This window comes from Glycine soja, chromosome 3 (genome assembly GCF_004193775.1).
Source record: "Glycine soja cultivar W05 chromosome 3, ASM419377v2, whole genome shotgun sequence".
In the NCBI taxonomy this organism is placed as follows: domain Eukaryota; kingdom Viridiplantae; phylum Streptophyta; class Magnoliopsida; order Fabales; family Fabaceae; genus Glycine; species Glycine soja.
In genome coordinates this window covers 319,697-336,423 of record NC_041004.1, presented here as the reverse complement: position 1 = coordinate 336,423, position 16,727 = coordinate 319,697, and the positions used below count along the sequence as shown (strand labels likewise).

The 16,727-nt window shown below is 33.5% G+C and overlaps 3 protein-coding genes across 9 annotated transcripts; 2 read left to right on the top strand and 1 right to left on the bottom strand.

Moving 5' to 3' along the window:
• Positions 1–157: 157 nt before the first annotated feature.
• On the bottom strand, positions 158–1,621 carry LOC114405691. 2 transcript variants are annotated; one of them, XM_028368150.1, is made up of 4 exons: positions 1,288–1,621; positions 1,090–1,214; positions 568–593; positions 402–481 (listed from the first exon to the last, which is right to left on the bottom strand). In XM_028368150.1, exons 1-4 carry the CDS (start codon positions 1,526–1,528, stop codon positions 442–444), a joined length of 432 nt encoding a protein of 143 aa, XP_028223951.1. In that variant the 5' UTR covers positions 1,529–1,621; the 3' UTR covers positions 402–441. The 2 variants fall into 2 exon arrangements, with proteins under 2 accessions (XP_028223950.1, XP_028223951.1); XM_028368149.1 differs by lacking the exon at positions 568–593 and having other exon boundaries at positions 158–481; positions 1,288–1,620.
• A 2,930-nt stretch (positions 1,622–4,551) lies between these two features.
• On the top strand, positions 4,552–9,596 carry LOC114405689 (translocase of chloroplast 34-like). Of its 3 annotated transcripts, none has more exons than XM_028368148.1 (8): positions 4,552–4,676; positions 5,037–5,147; positions 5,281–5,388; positions 5,474–5,598; positions 5,747–6,011; positions 8,699–8,767; positions 8,854–9,015; positions 9,129–9,596. In XM_028368148.1, the coding sequence occupies exons 2-8, from the start codon at positions 5,049–5,051 to the stop codon at positions 9,240–9,242; spliced, it is 942 nt and encodes a 313-aa protein (XP_028223949.1). In that variant the 5' UTR covers positions 4,552–4,676; positions 5,037–5,048; the 3' UTR covers positions 9,243–9,596. The 3 variants fall into 3 exon arrangements, with proteins under 3 accessions (XP_028223949.1, XP_028223947.1, XP_028223948.1); XM_028368146.1 differs by having other exon boundaries at positions 4,620–4,790; XM_028368147.1 differs by having other exon boundaries at positions 4,620–4,795.
• A 1,027-nt stretch (positions 9,597–10,623) lies between these two features.
• On the top strand, positions 10,624–14,877 carry LOC114405688 (myb family transcription factor PHL7-like). 4 transcript variants are annotated; one of them, XM_028368144.1, is made up of 7 exons: positions 10,624–11,042; positions 11,485–11,709; positions 12,567–12,643; positions 12,751–12,793; positions 12,923–12,980; positions 13,070–13,139; positions 14,048–14,877. In XM_028368144.1, the coding sequence occupies exons 2-7, from the start codon at positions 11,529–11,531 to the stop codon at positions 14,414–14,416; spliced, it is 798 nt and encodes a 265-aa protein (XP_028223945.1). In that variant the 5' UTR covers positions 10,624–11,042; positions 11,485–11,528; the 3' UTR covers positions 14,417–14,877. The 4 variants fall into 4 exon arrangements, with proteins under 4 accessions (XP_028223945.1, XP_028223943.1, XP_028223944.1 ...); XM_028368142.1 differs by having other exon boundaries at positions 12,751–12,799; XM_028368143.1 differs by having other exon boundaries at positions 10,907–11,034; positions 11,483–11,709; positions 12,751–12,799.
• Positions 14,878–16,727: the final 1,850 nt, after the last annotated feature.

The following is a 16,727-nucleotide window of genomic DNA, read 5'->3' as shown; positions in this document are numbered from 1 at the left end:
GGGTATATGAAAATTTCCCCACTAGGCTAAGGTCATACATAACTAATTAACTATATTTCCCCACTAGGCTTAAGGTCATACATAACTAATTAACTATATTTCCCTTGGTTCTGTCTTTCTATTCCTATAAAATAAAATCCTCACATTCACAAACGAATTTGTAACTAAGCTCCATAGATATATAGACAACTGATAGATCAAAACTTCATCATGCTGTGCAGCAACATGAGGCTCAGATACATTTCAGATTTAGAAACAAAAAAAATATGAAAAATGTTCAAAGATCTTTCCAAACATTAAAGTCAGTACTAGAGGCATTATAGCTTATAACATTGTCTTGACATCCTATAAAGAAGATACTCCGAATAGAATCAATGTTCACTAAAGCATGCGCTTTGTGAACTGGACTTGCAGCTACAACAATCTCATCTCTGCCAAGCATCACTTCAGCATAACCATTATCTTCATCGTTGTTCTCCAACTGCAAAACAAATAGGTTGCAAGTCATGAATGACAAATTCATGCGAAATGTAAGTGTTCTAAACTATGAAGCACCGACATGAATACCGGACACGACACGGACACGTGGATACCTGTAATGTCCAAAATATAAAACGTAATATTAGTGTTGTGTCAGTGTCAAATACTGACATAACACATGTCGAACACAAAAAACGACAAAAGATTGGAGTGTCCGTACTTCATAAATCCTAAACACGTGAACTTGTGAATTTGTCATTGGGTCTGAATAAATTATTCATTATTAATCAAGGGTCTGAATATTTTATGGACTTATATTATGTGTGTAATTGGGAACATATTATAATAATAATAATAATAATAATAAAACTTATATTTACAATCAATTATTATTAAATTATATAAATAAGATTTACGTTTGAATATACTAAGCAACGAAACTCCTTGAAGTTTTTATTTTATTTGAATTGTTAAACAAAATTAATTTTTTATGATAAATTATGAAAAAAAACAAGTAGAAATTGATATGTAGAACACAAAATGACTAAAATTAATAAACAATAATCATAATCTCTAAAGCAATTTTGAAAAAGAAAAAGAATTGATTACCCTATACTTGGTAGCAGCGCCCCAAATGAGGAAAGTCTCATTACAATGGTGGTGTCTGTGATTGGCTCTTTTGTTCCCAGCTCTAATTTCTCCCACGTGAAGCGACGCACACGTCACTGCTCCACCTGCACTTTCAAAAGTTCCATTCTCAACACAAAAACGACGCCGTATTCCAATTGCATCCAACAACAATGGTACCTGAGATGCCGGAAGCGAGGGCGAGAGCGATGGGGTCGAAGATCCAACCGCGCTTGTCCTTTGCGACCTCGGAAGCGTCGAACCTGACGAGGTTGGCCCTGATGTCTGTGTGGGAGGAGTGAGGCGGCGCGTAGGAGTAGGACGCGCGCTGGAGGGCGAGTGAGATCCACGCGAGGAAGAGGAAGAAGGCGAGGACGAAGGGTATGGAGTGGGGCCTCTGTAGGAACCACGTCACCAGCATTGTGTTCCTCTCTCATCCTGCAGATTTCTTCTTTTATTATCTTCTCTGCTTTTTCATGTGGATCAAATTCTATACCGTTGCTCTTTTGCACCCTAATTCGAAACAATGTTTCTTAATAATCAAATATTAAATTAGGTGAAAATAATAATAACAATAAAATATCAAATATCCATATTTGAAAATTTAAATTTGTGAAATATCAAGAGGATCTTTGTTTCACGGATTTTTTTTTTAAATTTTAAGAATATTTTTATTGAAAATGTAATTTGAGAATGTTCTTTTTGTGGAGAAGGGGAGGTCAAATAATATCAGTATTTTTGTAACATAATTTATTTTATATATAAGAATAAATCATAATTTAAATTCTAAACTATTTGATTAAGAGATACAAATAGTTATTATTACTAAAATTAAAATTTATATTATTAAAAATTATATAAAGTTGTTGTCTTGAAAAGGGTAAAATTAGTAATTTCATTTGCTAAGTTTAATTTAGGTTTCTTTAAGTTCTATATAATTTTGTAATTTAACTTCTATTTTGATTAAACTTTTTTCAATTGGTTTACAAGTACTTGTTGCGCTCGATTGGTTTATCTAGATGATCAAAGAGAAATATTATCTTACTCAAACATTGGACAAGAATTATATACCTTTAAAACTTCCTAATAAAGCAACAAGGGGATTAACATTCTAACTAATTATTTATTTGAGTCTAGTTGTTAACATGCTAGTTGTTGTGATTCCCTTTTGCACTTTCATTAGAGACGTTGGTCTTGTGAATGGGTTTGCAAAGTGAATGTGGCGAGGTTTTTGTTGTTTGAGAGAGAATTAAAGACATTTAAGGTTGGTAAGGGATCACATGCATGTGATGAAATTATTGTTGCTTTTGGCATGCTTGTTAGATAAAAGAATGCTTGTGTGAAACTTGGAATGGTTGTCTTTATGGGAAAATCTCTAAAATTACTAAGTCTTTCTTGCTCTTCGCGTGTGGGATGGTACATAACTAGAAACTCATCCAAGATTACCTTTTCTTTTTCTTTTTCTTTTTAAATTTCTTTATTCTTTTTATCTTATAAGTAATCAAATAATTAATTAAAACCTTTATGATTATTGGATGAAGTAGCTGATAAACTTAAAATGACATAAATAGACAGGTTTATATCAACTCATTTCCATTGATATAATAGTTTGAATACATGTTAGGACATGATGGAAAGAAAACTTATAATTAGGATTCTCCCTAGAATAGTGGGCTAAATTGTGAGCCATTGAGTTTGCTCTTCTAGAAACAAACTTGTAACTAAACCTAGGATGTAAATTAAGCAATTGCCTAATGTGATTCAGCAAGATACCACATTCTGAGATGTTGTTCCTTCCACTAGCAAGCTGGTCTACCAACCCTTTACAGTCTGTCTCAAAAATAACTTCCTGATGTGGCAACTCTTCCATCATCTCAAAGCTGCTAGCAGTGCAAATGCCTCTCCCTCTTGGACCTCCATCATCGAATCTAGCCAACCAGTATGAGGCTGAATAAAAGAGTCTCTATCGTCCCTCAAACAACAACCAAATCCCATTTTCCTACTGTCATGAAAGAATGAAACATCAATATTACAATTGACAACTCCCAAAGTTGGTTTACTCCATAAAGAATTAGATGTAATGGTTGAAGCCTGAACCTGGAACCCGAGCACATGTTTTACTCACATTGCTTAGAATTGAAAAGTTGAGTACCATATAAGTGGGGAAAAAAACTCATAAATTTGAACTTTAACGTTGTGAGTGAAAGTGTGATGTCAAGTTCATTTATGTGATTGTTCATAATTCATTGATTTAAATCTTTTTGGTTATACAACATTTGGTATTAAAGTCGATGGTTTGTCCTGGTAACCAACTCAAACAAGGAGAGATTATTGAAATACAAGTGTGAAGTGAAATTTCACACAAACTTTTTACGTTATTAGGACTTATATTATTAAATACCTTAAAACCAGTTCCAAAATGGACTCGACCATATCTATAACAGGTTTAATCAAAGACCATAAGCCAAACCTGTTCCTATACCAACTCACTTCTAGGACATGTGACAAAATAATGAAAAGAGTTTTCCAAATTTTGTTCATATAATAAACAAATGGCAGGGCAAGGAATATCTCAAGATTGTAATTGAATTCTTGTACGTAAGAAGCTTCGACATGCCTTCCAAAGAAAAATGGAAAACTTTTGCCTTACGAGGTATCTCAAGATTCCAAAGCAATGTCCAATCTCCAGCTGCATAAAGTTGAGCAATCCCTCCAAAGTGCTCCATAAAAAAGTTTATACCCGCTTTTAACGCTATAGCAACCATCCTTGGAATAATTTCCAGATTCTTTTATCTCCCTCAACCTTTAATACCATAAGAACTTGGAAAATTTGCTCAACCACCTATTGTGGAAGCAAGGTTGATATGAAGATGGGGTTCCGTCATATTGGATACAGCCTCATGAGAAGCAAGACCAATTCAGAAATTGTTCATCCCACCCGAGATCTTCAAATGCTATGCCTGATATGACTTAGACTTAGACTATCACCAATATTCTAGTCCAAGAAATTCTCATAAGGGAAGTATTTAGCTTTGAAACCTTGTTTTCCCATACACTTCCAAACTTCTATAGGGATACCATATGAACCAATAGCTTTATTCTTATTTTTCCCTTTTGAGGTCTTTCTTTACCTCTTCAAAGTGAATTTTACTATAATAATTCAAATTGCTTTCCTTATCTTGTATTTCTAACCCTCCATGTTAGTACCCGAACCTTGTTTATCATAAAAGAAACTTATCAAAATAATTTTAATATCTCTTGAAGGACTAAAAGTGATCTATTTTTATTTTAAGAAAATAGATAATGAATACTTTATAATTAGAAGAAGGAAAAATGAATATATTTTTTTTATAGAAAAACTAAAACTGAATTTTAAGAATTGTGGAGTGAAAAAAAAGACGTAGTTTCTCCTTTGATTCCAAAAGTAGGGAAAGAAAAAAGAAAAAAAGAAAAAAACATAATATGATGATTGATGAGTAGGCAGAAAAAGTGAAGTATTTAATGGACAAGTCACAAGCCAATAGTCGAAGATACGGAGGCTGCTGCTATCGAATACTCGGATAAGGAGGGTAAGGGCGGTGAAGTGCAGTACTTCAATCCCCTTTTCTCTCTTCTCCTTTTATTTCATCACTCTCTTCGTTCCTTTCTTCTTCTCCAAAGTTTTCAATTTTCACACTTTTCGAGTAAGGTTTAGTATCTCGCAGTTATGATTCTCGAACATTTTACCTTTCCATGCATCTATTTTGTAGATTATTGTTGTGAATTCATGTTACATTTCCTAATTGTGCTGCCGAATCTTTTGTTAATAATATCTACTGTTTTTTAATCGGTTAGGTTTTCTTGGTGTGTTGTGGAATATGCAATAGAACACAATTATTTTCTTGTTCTGATTTTTTCTTTCTTTCTATTTTCCAATGTTGTGTTTGTAGAACATCTTTTCAATGGCGTCCCAAATTACCCGTGAGTGGTCTGGAATCAATACATTCGCACCTGCTACCCAGACTAAGTTGCTTGAACTCTTGGGAAAACTTAAACAAGAGGTTTTATTTTTATTTATTACTCTCTCAAATTATACCTAATTGTGCTTATTTATGTTTATGCTTTACTGTTGATGCATGTTTTTTTTCTTTTTTTTTTTTCTGCTGTGCGAATTTCATGTTTGTTATGGTGTAGAATGTGAACTCCTTAACTATACTTGTGATGGGAAAAGGTGGTGTTGGAAAATCTTCAACTGTGAACTCCATCATTGGGGATAGAGTGGTTTCGATTAATCCTTTCCAGGTATGAGATGATACTTTCCTGTGATGTTCTATGGGTGGTTATTGTGTTGTTGTCCGATTATAATGTTTGTTCTTTTGTTGCAAAGTCGGAAGGGCCAAGACCCGTGATTGTGTCGCGATCAAGGGCTGGTTTTACATTGAACATCATTGACACTCCTGGTCTCATTGAAGGGGGATACATCAATGATATGGCACTTGATATAATAAAACGGTACATGCTTAATTGCTTATGTTTAACATGTAACACTTCACCTGTAAAGCATGTATTTGGTCTTAAAAAAGTGATTTACTGTGTCTGTCCTTTCTACTTACCCCTTTTTTTCCCCTTGTTTTGTGGGAATCTGTGTTTGTTTGAGTAGTTTCCTTCTGAACAAGACCATAGATGTACTGCTTTATGTGGATCGCTTGGATGTGTATAGAGTGGACAACTTGGATAAGGTAGTCGCCAAAGCTATAACAGATAGTTTTGGAAAAGGAATATGGAGCAAGACTATTCTAGCACTCACACATGCCCAGTTCTCTCCACCAGATGGATTGCCTTATGATGAATTCTTTTCACAAAGATCTGAGTCTCTCTTGAAGGTTCTTAGGTCAGGTGCCAGGATAAAGAAGGAAGCCTTTCAGGTATTTATCTCTGTAAATGGAATCTTATCCTTCAAATGCATCTAAGTTTGCCAAAGTTGTATAAGCATCAGAAGCTAAAGTGTTTAGATTTCAGTGCTCTGTTCCCTGAATGGACATGTAGTTGTCAATCCCAAATAGTGGGGCAGAGGGACCAACCTCAAAACTGCTATAGTGGGGATGGCAGTTAGCCAGATGAATGCAATTTTGAAGATTGTAGATACAAGCTATATAATTTATATTACCCCTATATAAACGCTCAAATATAAAAAGTTACCCAAAGTGAAAGATATATTCACAATAAATAATCAAAAGTCAAATTCTTAAGCTATACAGTATTCACACAAGTTAGTAACAATAAGTCTCAAGTCAAATAAATTTAAGCCTCCAAGTGGATGATATGAGAACTGTGTCAAGGGTAACCAATGAAGTTAAAAAAGTCAGAAGACTCAGATCTTTGACCAATGAAGATAGGGTAGAGTGGTGAGCAAGTACAACAGAATGAGGATTTAGAAAAGAAAAAAAGGGTGAGTGACCGAACAGAGTCAGAGAAAGGGTTGTACCTTTTTCTCACTTCTCAGAAGACTTTTTGTGAGAACTGACAGTAGAGGATGTGCAAACTATCAACATAACAGTTTGTGCAAAACCGAGAAGTAGGTATGTTTTGGCAAACACTTGGTGTGGGTGGTTCTTATTGAAACAAGTGAGAGAGCAGTGTATGTTGTGTGAATAAAGCTTCAAAGAAGGTTTTGAATGCTGTTCTTATGAAAAAAAGGGATGAAATCATGAAAATAATCCCAAAAGATTGGGCAAGGGGCAAAGACTTTTTTTACCTCCTATTTAGCTGTGGCTGCAACAACTGTGAATTGCCATGATTTTGAGCATGATTGTGGGTATGACACACGGCACACTAACCCTCTGGTGATGCAGTTTCTGTAACAGGGATCAGCTGCAATGCAACACTACATTGTGAAAGCGCTGCTATTGAATTATTGATAACCATGAATGGGAAGTAAAAGATTGGCCATTCAGTTAACCATGTTTTCCAAAGGCCACGGGAAGTAAACATAGTGGTTAAAACTTAATAGTGTGCTATAGTGATGTAGCAGTGTGGAGCAGCCAGAGGCTGCTAATCTGGACTCCAGTGGAGAGTTGTGTCGCAGGAGTCTCAGCTACCGCTACTGTTGACCTAGGAAAATCCATTCACTACACTTATTATTTGTAGGAAAGTGGTCCTTTTTTTTCTTTTGATATTTCAGACTTTATTTAAAAGAAAGGAAGTGACCCACTCTATTTCTGTTGTGAGAAGTTGAGAATGATTACTTGACTAAACAGCAGCACTGGTGAAGAGCACCTCCGTTTCCAGCAAACTCACAGCTCCAATGTCAGTTTTTGTAGTTTCCAAATTTTTGGTGAACATTTACCTTTTTTCTGCCCTTCTGTTCTGTTCTCTCCAAGGGAGCTCTCTGTCCCTTTCTTTCCTACAAGCTTTCTCTGTTCTCTGTCCGATAGACCATCACAAGTCTTTCATTTCACTGTTCTGTGCTTTTCCTTTTTTCCCCCCCTTGTCTTCTAAGTTCTAATGAGTTTTGACCTCGTCAGTGTTCTCTTTTTTTTTTTTTAATTTTTTTATTTCTTGACCTATGTTGTTACCAACTTGTGTGTTTAGCTCAAGACTATGATTTTTTACTATTAATTATAAATTATAACTGTATTTTAATTTTAGGTAATTTTTTATTTTTTGAGCATTTATATATGTGTGGTATAAATTTTTTAACTTGTTATATAGTCTGCACCATGTGGCTGCCCCGTTGGCTTTTTCTTGGATGTTAATTTTTAGGTGAGTCAAAATTTAAAGGTTTTGGTTGGAGGTGAGGACTGCAAAGCTTTATTGATTGGGACATGCTGTATGGTCTATCTGGTTGAAGTGAAATATAAGGAATTTCAAGGAGATGTATTATCCTCTATGAAGCTCAGATGGCATGGACATGGTGATGCAAGAAATTCTTAAAAATTTGAAATACAATACAACATAGATATGCCAACATGCAACACAGTTGTAGAAAATATAATTAAATTAGTGCTAAATAGTTTAAAGAAAAAAAAAATTACAGCTGTATGTAATTTGTTTCAATGGTCAGTGAAGATGACGCATCAAAAGTCAGTGAAGATGTGAATAGATGCAATATGTGAGACTAGAGGATGTAAGACAAGTGATATTGCAAGACACAGAACAGAAACAATATGTGTGACCGAAGTGGATCGACTAATAAATTTTAAAAGAAAAAAAATGAAGGATGCCCCCTGGATAAATAATTGGGATTCATAGCTTATCCTTATTTTGTTATCGGACAGAATTTTCATTTTGACATTTCTTTCATTTTAAACTCTAGTCTAAACACATTGTTTCATTCTGGGGATTTATTTGATAGATATTCTGTAGATTGGGAGAGCATCATTTTTTTATGTAAATTACTTTCCTTGCTGGTTATAAACTTGTATATTTGTTTGTTTCTTTCTTAGAAAAAAAGTTATATCCAACTTTACTTTTTGTTTGTTTCTTTTTCTTTAAATAATTTGTGTCAAGAATTGCTATCTGGTTCTTTTCACACATACCTCTTTTTATGCACGTGTGTGTATAACTGATAATTTTCATGCTTATATCTTACTTTTTTGGGGTAAAATCTTAGGCTGCTTCCATTCCTGTTGTTTTGGTCGAGAACAGTGGGAGATGCAACAAAAATGACAGTGATGAAAAGGTTGGAGATTGACTTCATACAATTTATTTTTGTCTTTTGAATTCATTTATCTTGCATAGTCTGAGAATGGTATTTCTTGCTGTCAGGTTCTTCCAAATGGGACTGCTTGGATTCCTAATCTAGTCCAAACAATCACAGATATTGCATTGAACCAAAGTGAGTCTATTCACGTTGACAAGAATTTGATTGAAGGGCCAAATCCGAATCAGAGAGGAAAATTATGGACTCCTCTTGTGTTTGCTATCCAAGTACGCTCTTGAACTTTGAGGCTTATTTTGTTTTCTCATTATACTAATATACTGACAGAGGAGCAATGATTTCTTTCTCTTCTCTTGTTTATCTTTATTGTTCCTCTCTGCAGTACTTCCTTATCATGAAGCCAATAAAAGGACTGATCGAGAAGGACATTGCAAATGAGAGAAAGCCAACATGGGAGAGACGTGATGCCGCTTTCCGGAAGAGAGATTTATATTAGCTGTGCACTTCTGTGCCCATGAAATTCCATGGATGCTTAGCTTCCTTTGCTAGCACATTCGTTTACTTTTGTCTGTTCTACGAATGAACTTGGATGGTTTTTCTTATACTGTAATTGCTGGTAGTCTGCGGCATAGGAATTTGTTTGTGACTGAGAGGATTGCCTTGTATGCTGGTAAGTTGTTGGCTTTTGCATGATTCAGTTTGTTAATGTTAGTCTTTAAATGTCTTGTAAACATAGCTCTAGATTTGGCTACCATCGTTAATAGCTTGATATCCTGTAAAACTAGCCCGAAGTATTTAATGTTCTATAGAATTGGTTTTAATAAATTTATGTTGAGTTATTTATTGATTAGGATGTATGTTTAAAATTATTTTAATTACAAAGACTCCAATGTGTTATTCTTTTTTCTTTTTTTATTTTAAAGAGAACCAATGCTATTTTTTCAGGACAAACAATTATGTTTTTGTCGTTACTTACGGTAGATTTATAATTAAATTTATGATATGTTATGTTATAAATATTGTTTGCTCTTATCTTTATACAAGCAATTAGTGGTTTTAGATCTTTTACATGTTCTATTTTTCTTCAAATACATGTATCTTCTATTATTAAATATAGATAAAGATATATGTACCTGAAAAACAAAAGCATGTATAAGATCTAAAACCACTAATTACTTGTCTATATCATGTAAAAGAAAATGTGTAAATATAAGTATTTGATATTTTTATTGAAAATAAATAATTTCTTCACAAAAATTAAAATAAACAACTAAATGATACAATTTCTCTCGAAAAGGATTCAACAATAAAATTGTCAAAATAGCAAAATAACATCATTCTTATTTTTTTTATTTAATAAATATTTAAATTACAATAAAATTAAAAATTCATTTTCCTAACATATAAGATGATAAATGATTTGAAATAAATTAAAATACAAAAGTTATAATACTTTTAAAATATACAACTACCAAACTTTAAGTTCAAGCCAAGTACTGTAACTAATAACATGTTATATATTTTTCCAAAGTACCAACATTGGTATGAACACACGAGTGAAACAAATTAAATTAAACAAAATGGTGACCATAAAAGAATAAAACAAACACAATTAGAAGTAATTACACACAATAAAACAGATTATATTAATATTATTAGTCGGCCACACCACAGCTTTACTCCACCAATGCAAGGAATCTTTGGTCTTCGTGAGAGTTAAACGGCGTTGATGTCAAAGAGAAACGACGACAAAACAAATACACCCAAAGAGTGCAGTGACACGTGACACGTGACACGTGACACGCTCGTGGGCCCCACCACCTTGCTTAACGACAACGACCCTTTAAAATGCCGCCGTCTGTTCAATTCAACGCTGGGATTCATAACAGAACGGATCTCTCTCTCTTTCAAATCCAATCATTTCCTGAGAGACAAAAACAAAATAAAAATCGCGTTCAGATACACTCACACACAAACACAACCACCAATCCCCAATCTCTAACTTTTCCCGAGAAAATTTTAGTTTCCATTTTCATTTCTCCCTCAGATTCCCGGAAAATATATTCACAACATTAATTTCGCACTTCGCCCTCTGCCAACTACCAAGCTCCGGCTTCCTCTGCCAATTCAATCCGTCGTCGTTTTCGCCAATTCCGAATGCGTCGATTTCGGGTTGGAGAATGAGTTCTCCGACCTCTTCTTGGATCTCTGTTCAAACCGTCACACAGTCTCTGCGTTCGGATTCTCTTGTCCAATTTTAACTCTCTCTCCCTCTCTCTCTCTCTCTCTCTCTCAGGTAAATTTCAATTTCAATTTCCTTTGTTATTAGATTTTTCTAGTTTTGTAGTTAGACCTTGCATAGTTTAATTTTGGTGTCCATAAATTGACCTAGGGATTTTTTATTTTTTTTTAAATTTCTTTTCCTTTAAATTGTGTAGTTATGGGGGTTTGACCTGGGGCTTTATTGATTTGAAGTACATGAATGATGGGTAGGTTCTAGTCAAGGTTCTAAAGAAACCGTCCTAGAGCGTGATTTTGGCCGCAACATCAAGGTTCTAGCTCTAGTATTGTTGTGGAATTACCAAATAGGGTGGATCAAATTTGATGATTTTGCTTTGTTGTTCTTGCAAAATTCAGCAGGAATTGATTTTTACCAACAGGGTGTATCAAATTTGATGATTTTATTTTGTTGTTCTTACAAAATTCAGCAGTTGATTCTATTTTCTTGTAAATTGTAGTTAGTATAACTACGTATCAGGCAAAGAAGTTTTCGCCGGCTAGCATGGTGCCGCATAAATCTCAAGGTGGTGTGGAGCAGCTTGCAAATGCTGGGGTTTTGGGAGGATCTGCTGTAAAAATTGCCGCTGCACCTGCTGGGGGAAGTGGGAAGCAGCGTTTGAGGTGGACATCTGATCTTCATGACCGTTTTGTCGATGCCATTACACAACTTGGTGGACCAGATAGTGGGTATTTCTTTTCAATATTGAGAATTTTGAGTTTAAAGAACTTCTTCCTCTAGGGAATTTTCTTTTCTTGGAAATTTATTATTGTCTTGCAAAAGCATGTTGGAAAGAGAAAGTAATAGGGGAATTGTTTATCTCATTTTCAAGTATATGCAATGTTGTATGTAAGCTTTACTTAGTTTAGCACATGAACGCTGCTTGTGTGATTTTATCGAAGACTGATCAATTTATTCCTGTAACTGTTGAGATACTTGTTTATTTTGTTACTTGCATTCCAAGGATTGCACTGAGTTGCATACCAATAGACAATAGTCACAATACCATGTTTGGACTGTGTGAATTGAATTGAACGTATCCGTAAATGAGTTATAATCCTACTACCTTTGAAATTATAAATGACTCAGAAGTTTTATTTTGCCTCAAACACAGTTCACCTTTTTAATGATTTTGAAAGTTCTTCAGGAAGTGCCATTTTTTTCTTGTATAGAAAAAATAGTCATATCGATGGTCATTTGAGTGAAAAAAAAACTAGCAATGGTAAGTTACATTGGAATAGTTCCTATTATTTCTTTTTTCTGTGGAATCAATTATTTGGCAGCAAAGATTGTTATTTGAAACTGCTGTCTTCAACTTTGTGTGCATGCCAGGCAAAGCAGACACTGCACTTTCCATTCACTTGAATTTTTAATACTTTCAGTGGCTGATTATTTTTATTTGATGTAGATTCATTCATGAAAAATGCTACTCTTTTTCTTCCCTTTTTTATTTTGGCTTTTACTTCTTTAGCTTGATGATCTGCAAAATTTAGCTATATTCCTGGAAATTTTTAAATTTTTTTAATTAATTATTTATGGCAGGAGCAACACCAAAAGGTGTTCTTAGAGTGATGGGTGTTCCTGGACTGACCATTTATCATGTTAAAAGCCATTTACAGGTATTATTTTCTGGTTTAATAATTTAGGTATGTGCGCATAAAATGTCAATTTTTTACATAATTTAACATTGATTCTAATTCCTCTTTGATATCATCATCATGTGTAGAAATATCGCCTTGCAAAATACTTGCCTGAATCACCAGCTGATGGTAAAGGTGCCTTGTTTTTTCTTTCCCTTCCTTCCCTAAGATAAATTAATTAGAAATACTGTGTCATTTTGACTTCACACTATCAATTAAATCTGTGGTTTTTTTTAAAAAATATATTTGGACTTTCAGACTCTAAAGTTGAGAAGAGGAATTCTGGAGACAGCATTTCTGGCGCAGATTCTTCCCCGTGGGTATCATAATTGTTTTCCTAAGATAATTTATAACTCCTTAACTGTGCTTCTTCTAACATTTTAATTAAACCTTTACGGCCTGCAGGGGAATGCCAATCAATGATGCCCTAAGAATGCAGATGGAGGTTCAGAAACGTCTGCATGAGCAGCTTGAGGTTCGGCACCTGATCTTACTGCTTTTCCTAATTGCTGAAAGAGAACACTATTTAGCCCACAAACACTTACCTTTCCCTCTTGTTCATTAATGATTTTGGTTAGAAAGAGTTATATACTAAAAGAGCAAAAAAGAAACAAAAACGATGATAATGCTTACTAATCTGTAAGCTAGAAATAGTGCAAAAATAATGGGTTAAGAATAATATGCAATAAATACTTCCTGTATCTCCCTGATGATAGCGTACAGACCATTCCTCTTCTGTTTAGAGTTCATACAACACACAGAAAGTTTTTACAAGTATCTAATTTTCTCAGTATGTCTTGATTTCGCCTGTTGTATGATTAAACTTGGATACTCTACCTCAGCCATTCTTTTTTTTTTGTATCATTTCCTTAACAAATTCAGCCATTGACAAATTAAGTCAATTTTGTTTGTTATTACAGTATGAATGATTTTTATTTTTTGTTGATTGAATGAAATTGAAACATATGACATTTATCTTAAAGACAAACAACTGAATAAGCTTTCATATGGATGACGAGTGATTGGTCTAAATTTAACTTACAATAGAAATTTCATGTCACTAATAATTTGAGATGGGTCAATTTTGACATCAATGATTTAATATTTACTTTCGAACTCATTTATTTTTCTTCATTTACCAAAAATTTTTGTTGGCTGGGTGAGCCCATCACATATATTTATTTAATAAGTCTTTTGACGAAGAGGAATAATTAGCTTCTATTTAACCTCAGGACTTGAGTAAACCAATAATAAGATAAATGCTACTTGTTAAGTTTCATAGTATTGTGCTTCTATTGAAGAAAAAAATAATAGTATTGTGCTCCTGTGAGTAAGCATTTCTGATAATGATAAAGTCTTTCATCTTTTTCAACGATATGCCAGGTTCAAAAGCAATTACAAATGAGAATTGAAGCACAGGGTAAATACTTGCAAAAGATCATAGAGGAACAGCAGAAATTAGGTAGTAACTTGACAACCTCGGAAGCACTTCCCTTGTCCCATGATGAGCAAAATCATCCTCAGTCAGAGGCTTCTGGATCTAGTGAGGCCCTTGCAAGCACTGTGTCTCCACTTAAAAAACAGAGAATTGATGATGGTTCCAAGGATGGCTTCACTGCTTCCCAAGTAAGAAATGCTGCACAAAAGAATGACTGCAATGTTGGTCAGTTGGATCCAAACTTGTATGATGATGCTGGGTTTGAATTTGATTTGGAGACAAAAAAGGATGAAGATAATGAGAGTGGACAGTAAGAACTAGGTTCCATTTGTAGGTCAATGTGTCTCACTGTAATGTGTAGTGTATTTTTCTGGAAGAAAATACAAATCATGCTTTGTAAATTAAATTTCACGCAATCCATTTGTACATATTAATGTAGATATAGATGCATTCTTCTCTCCCGGTCTGAGAGTCATAAACACTGCACTCCACCCAACAGAAATGCTTTGACATGCATTACACGTGTGGTCATGGATGAATGTTGGGTGCAAGATTCTTGTCGATGTTCAGGTTGCTATGGTCTTGGCCAATATCAAAGGTATCAATTAGCTGATGACCACATTGTTTGATCCTTGTAGACAACCTAATCATGGGATACTGGCTTGGTTCTTTTTGTTGGAGATAGTAATGACCAGCTTCCCTTGATATTAATCATTTAATTTAATTATGTATTTTCTTCGAGGTTAATGTTGTTTGGCATATTTAGACTCATGAATGTGATGCTATCTAACCTATGAGTAATGTGATATCCTCTTTCTCCGTCCTACAAATCCTGTTCCTACCGTTTTTATAGTAACTATTTCCGTCAATACTTATCATATAAAGTAGTAGAATGATTTGTGGTAGAATGGAGTAGAAATATTTAGAATCCTAACCCATAAAATAAAATTGTTAAAATATCAATATGACAAAGTGAGAAGCTGGTAACTATTCTTTTAACTTAGACAATCTATTTCGTAGATTTAACTTATTTCGTGGATATAAGACTAAAAGTCTTTTTAATAACTTTTGAGAGCTTACGTATTGAAAAAAAATTTATATTTCCACTAGAAAAAACTCTCTAAAACACTTGTATCTCAAAAGCTCTATATTTAGTCTCTTCACAAAGTCTAAATAAAATACATTTATACTTTGTGTCTTTTTACCCAAGTTTTTGGATAATCTATTTTATATCATCACAACGAAACTTGCATCTTCACAAGCAATGGATGTCTGGAACTATAATCAATTTCATGCCCTTTTCCTGGAAAGTGGTGGGAGGAGCCATATACTTGTCATCAAGGGATGAAACATACAGTTACAGCATACTCTAATTACCTGTGAATGGAAATATTGGGATATTGGCAGTTTCAGATTATATGAATGTGGTAGTTGATAATAGTTCTGGTTGATTTGATAATTTGATGAGAGAAGTTTAGCTTTATACTCTCTCTAGTTCTGGTATAAGGAAAAAAAATCACACATTAATTAATTAAGAAAGTTAATTAATCATATTTAATAACATCAATTTTAATAAAAATAATTTTTTTTATCAACTTATCTTTAATTGAAATTTGATATCAAAGATAAAAAATAATCATTGAAACCAACACCTCAATTAAATAAAGAATACTTTAGAGATAATAATATTAAACAACGTAAGTTAGTTAAAAAAATATATTTTTTATATTTGAGACCAGAGAAATTCATATAAATAGTATATGTATTGAGAGTTTTAAGAATTTTAAGCTTTTATTAATAAATTTATTGATTTTTATAATTATTATTTTAAAAATCATATTACTATAAAAAATATTTTTAATGATTGACTGTTAAAAAAATTTTACACTCATAATTAAACTATAAGGTATTCAGAATTTTTTAATGTTGCTCACTTGTATATGTCTTTAAATTGTTTGGAGATATACCTGGACCCCACTTCCGACGAAGCTACCAAAAAAGTAATTCTTCTGACAGTCCATTATTGATCTGATGTTCAACACTTACACCTATTTAGTAATAGACATTACTGTTCAGTGTTCACAGTTCACTAATTATTTCATGATAAGATAAGATAATGACCGTGTCTTTGTCTAGTGCAGTGTTGTCCCTCTTCTTCATCTTAACAATGCTTTCATTTGTGTGCAGGCATAATTCTACGTTCAACAGTAGTTATGCAAACATAAATTGTGTACTGTACTTATTTGACAAAAAAAATGTTTACAAATTTTAAAATAAAATCCCATGAAGTTTATCACATTTGCACTCCACTCAACAGATTTATAAGAAAAAAAGTTGAAAGTGTTATCATTTTTTGTTTTTGTTTTACCGAATTAAAGATTTTATTCCACTTTATACTAACCCTTTCATCCTCCCGAAACAGGCACAACCTAAAAAACTTCAAACAAATGAAAAAATTCCAATGGAACAGTGATTCGCTAACTTGGCAAAAGTACTTCGGCCCTATGAAGTCCAAAGAGTATTTGGCTGGCTATTCGCAAACTTAATTTTAAATTATTTTACAAAAGTTGATTTTAGTTAAAATTAATTTTGAAGTTATTTATGTTTTGAAACTTTAATCTCAAA

Excerpts from the sequence above, each read along its gene's own strand:
- LOC114405689 (XM_028368148.1), top strand. The coding sequence starts at position 5,049 with ATGGCGTCCCAAATTACCCGTGAGTGGTCTGGAATCAATACATTCGCA. Across the intron at positions 5,389-5,473 it reads TTTCGATTAATCCTTTCCAG|TCGGAAGGGCCAAGACCCGT; the intron begins GTATGAGATGAT and ends TTTGTTGCAAAG. Across the intron at positions 9,016-9,128 it reads CTCTTGTGTTTGCTATCCAA|TACTTCCTTATCATGAAGCC; the intron begins GTACGCTCTTGA and ends TCCTCTCTGCAG.
- LOC114405688 (XM_028368142.1), top strand. The coding sequence starts at position 11,529 with ATGGTGCCGCATAAATCTCAAGGTGGTGTGGAGCAGCTTGCAAATGCT. Across the intron at positions 12,800-12,922 it reads ATCACCAGCTGATGGTAAAG|ACTCTAAAGTTGAGAAGAGG; the intron begins GTGCCTTGTTTT and ends TTGGACTTTCAG. Across the intron at positions 12,981-13,069 it reads TCTGGCGCAGATTCTTCCCC|GGGAATGCCAATCAATGATG; the intron begins GTGGGTATCATA and ends TACGGCCTGCAG.
- LOC114405691 (XM_028368149.1), bottom strand. The coding sequence starts at position 1,528 with ATGCTGGTGACGTGGTTCCTACAGAGGCCCCACTCCATACCCTTCGTC. Across the intron at positions 1,215-1,287 it reads CCTCGCTTCCGGCATCTCAG|GTGGAGCAGTGACGTGTGCG; the intron begins GTACCATTGTTG and ends TTGAAAGTGCAG. Across the intron at positions 482-1,089 it reads GCGCTGCTACCAAGTATAGG|TTGGAGAACAACGATGAAGA; the intron begins GTAATCAATTCT and ends TTTGTTTTGCAG.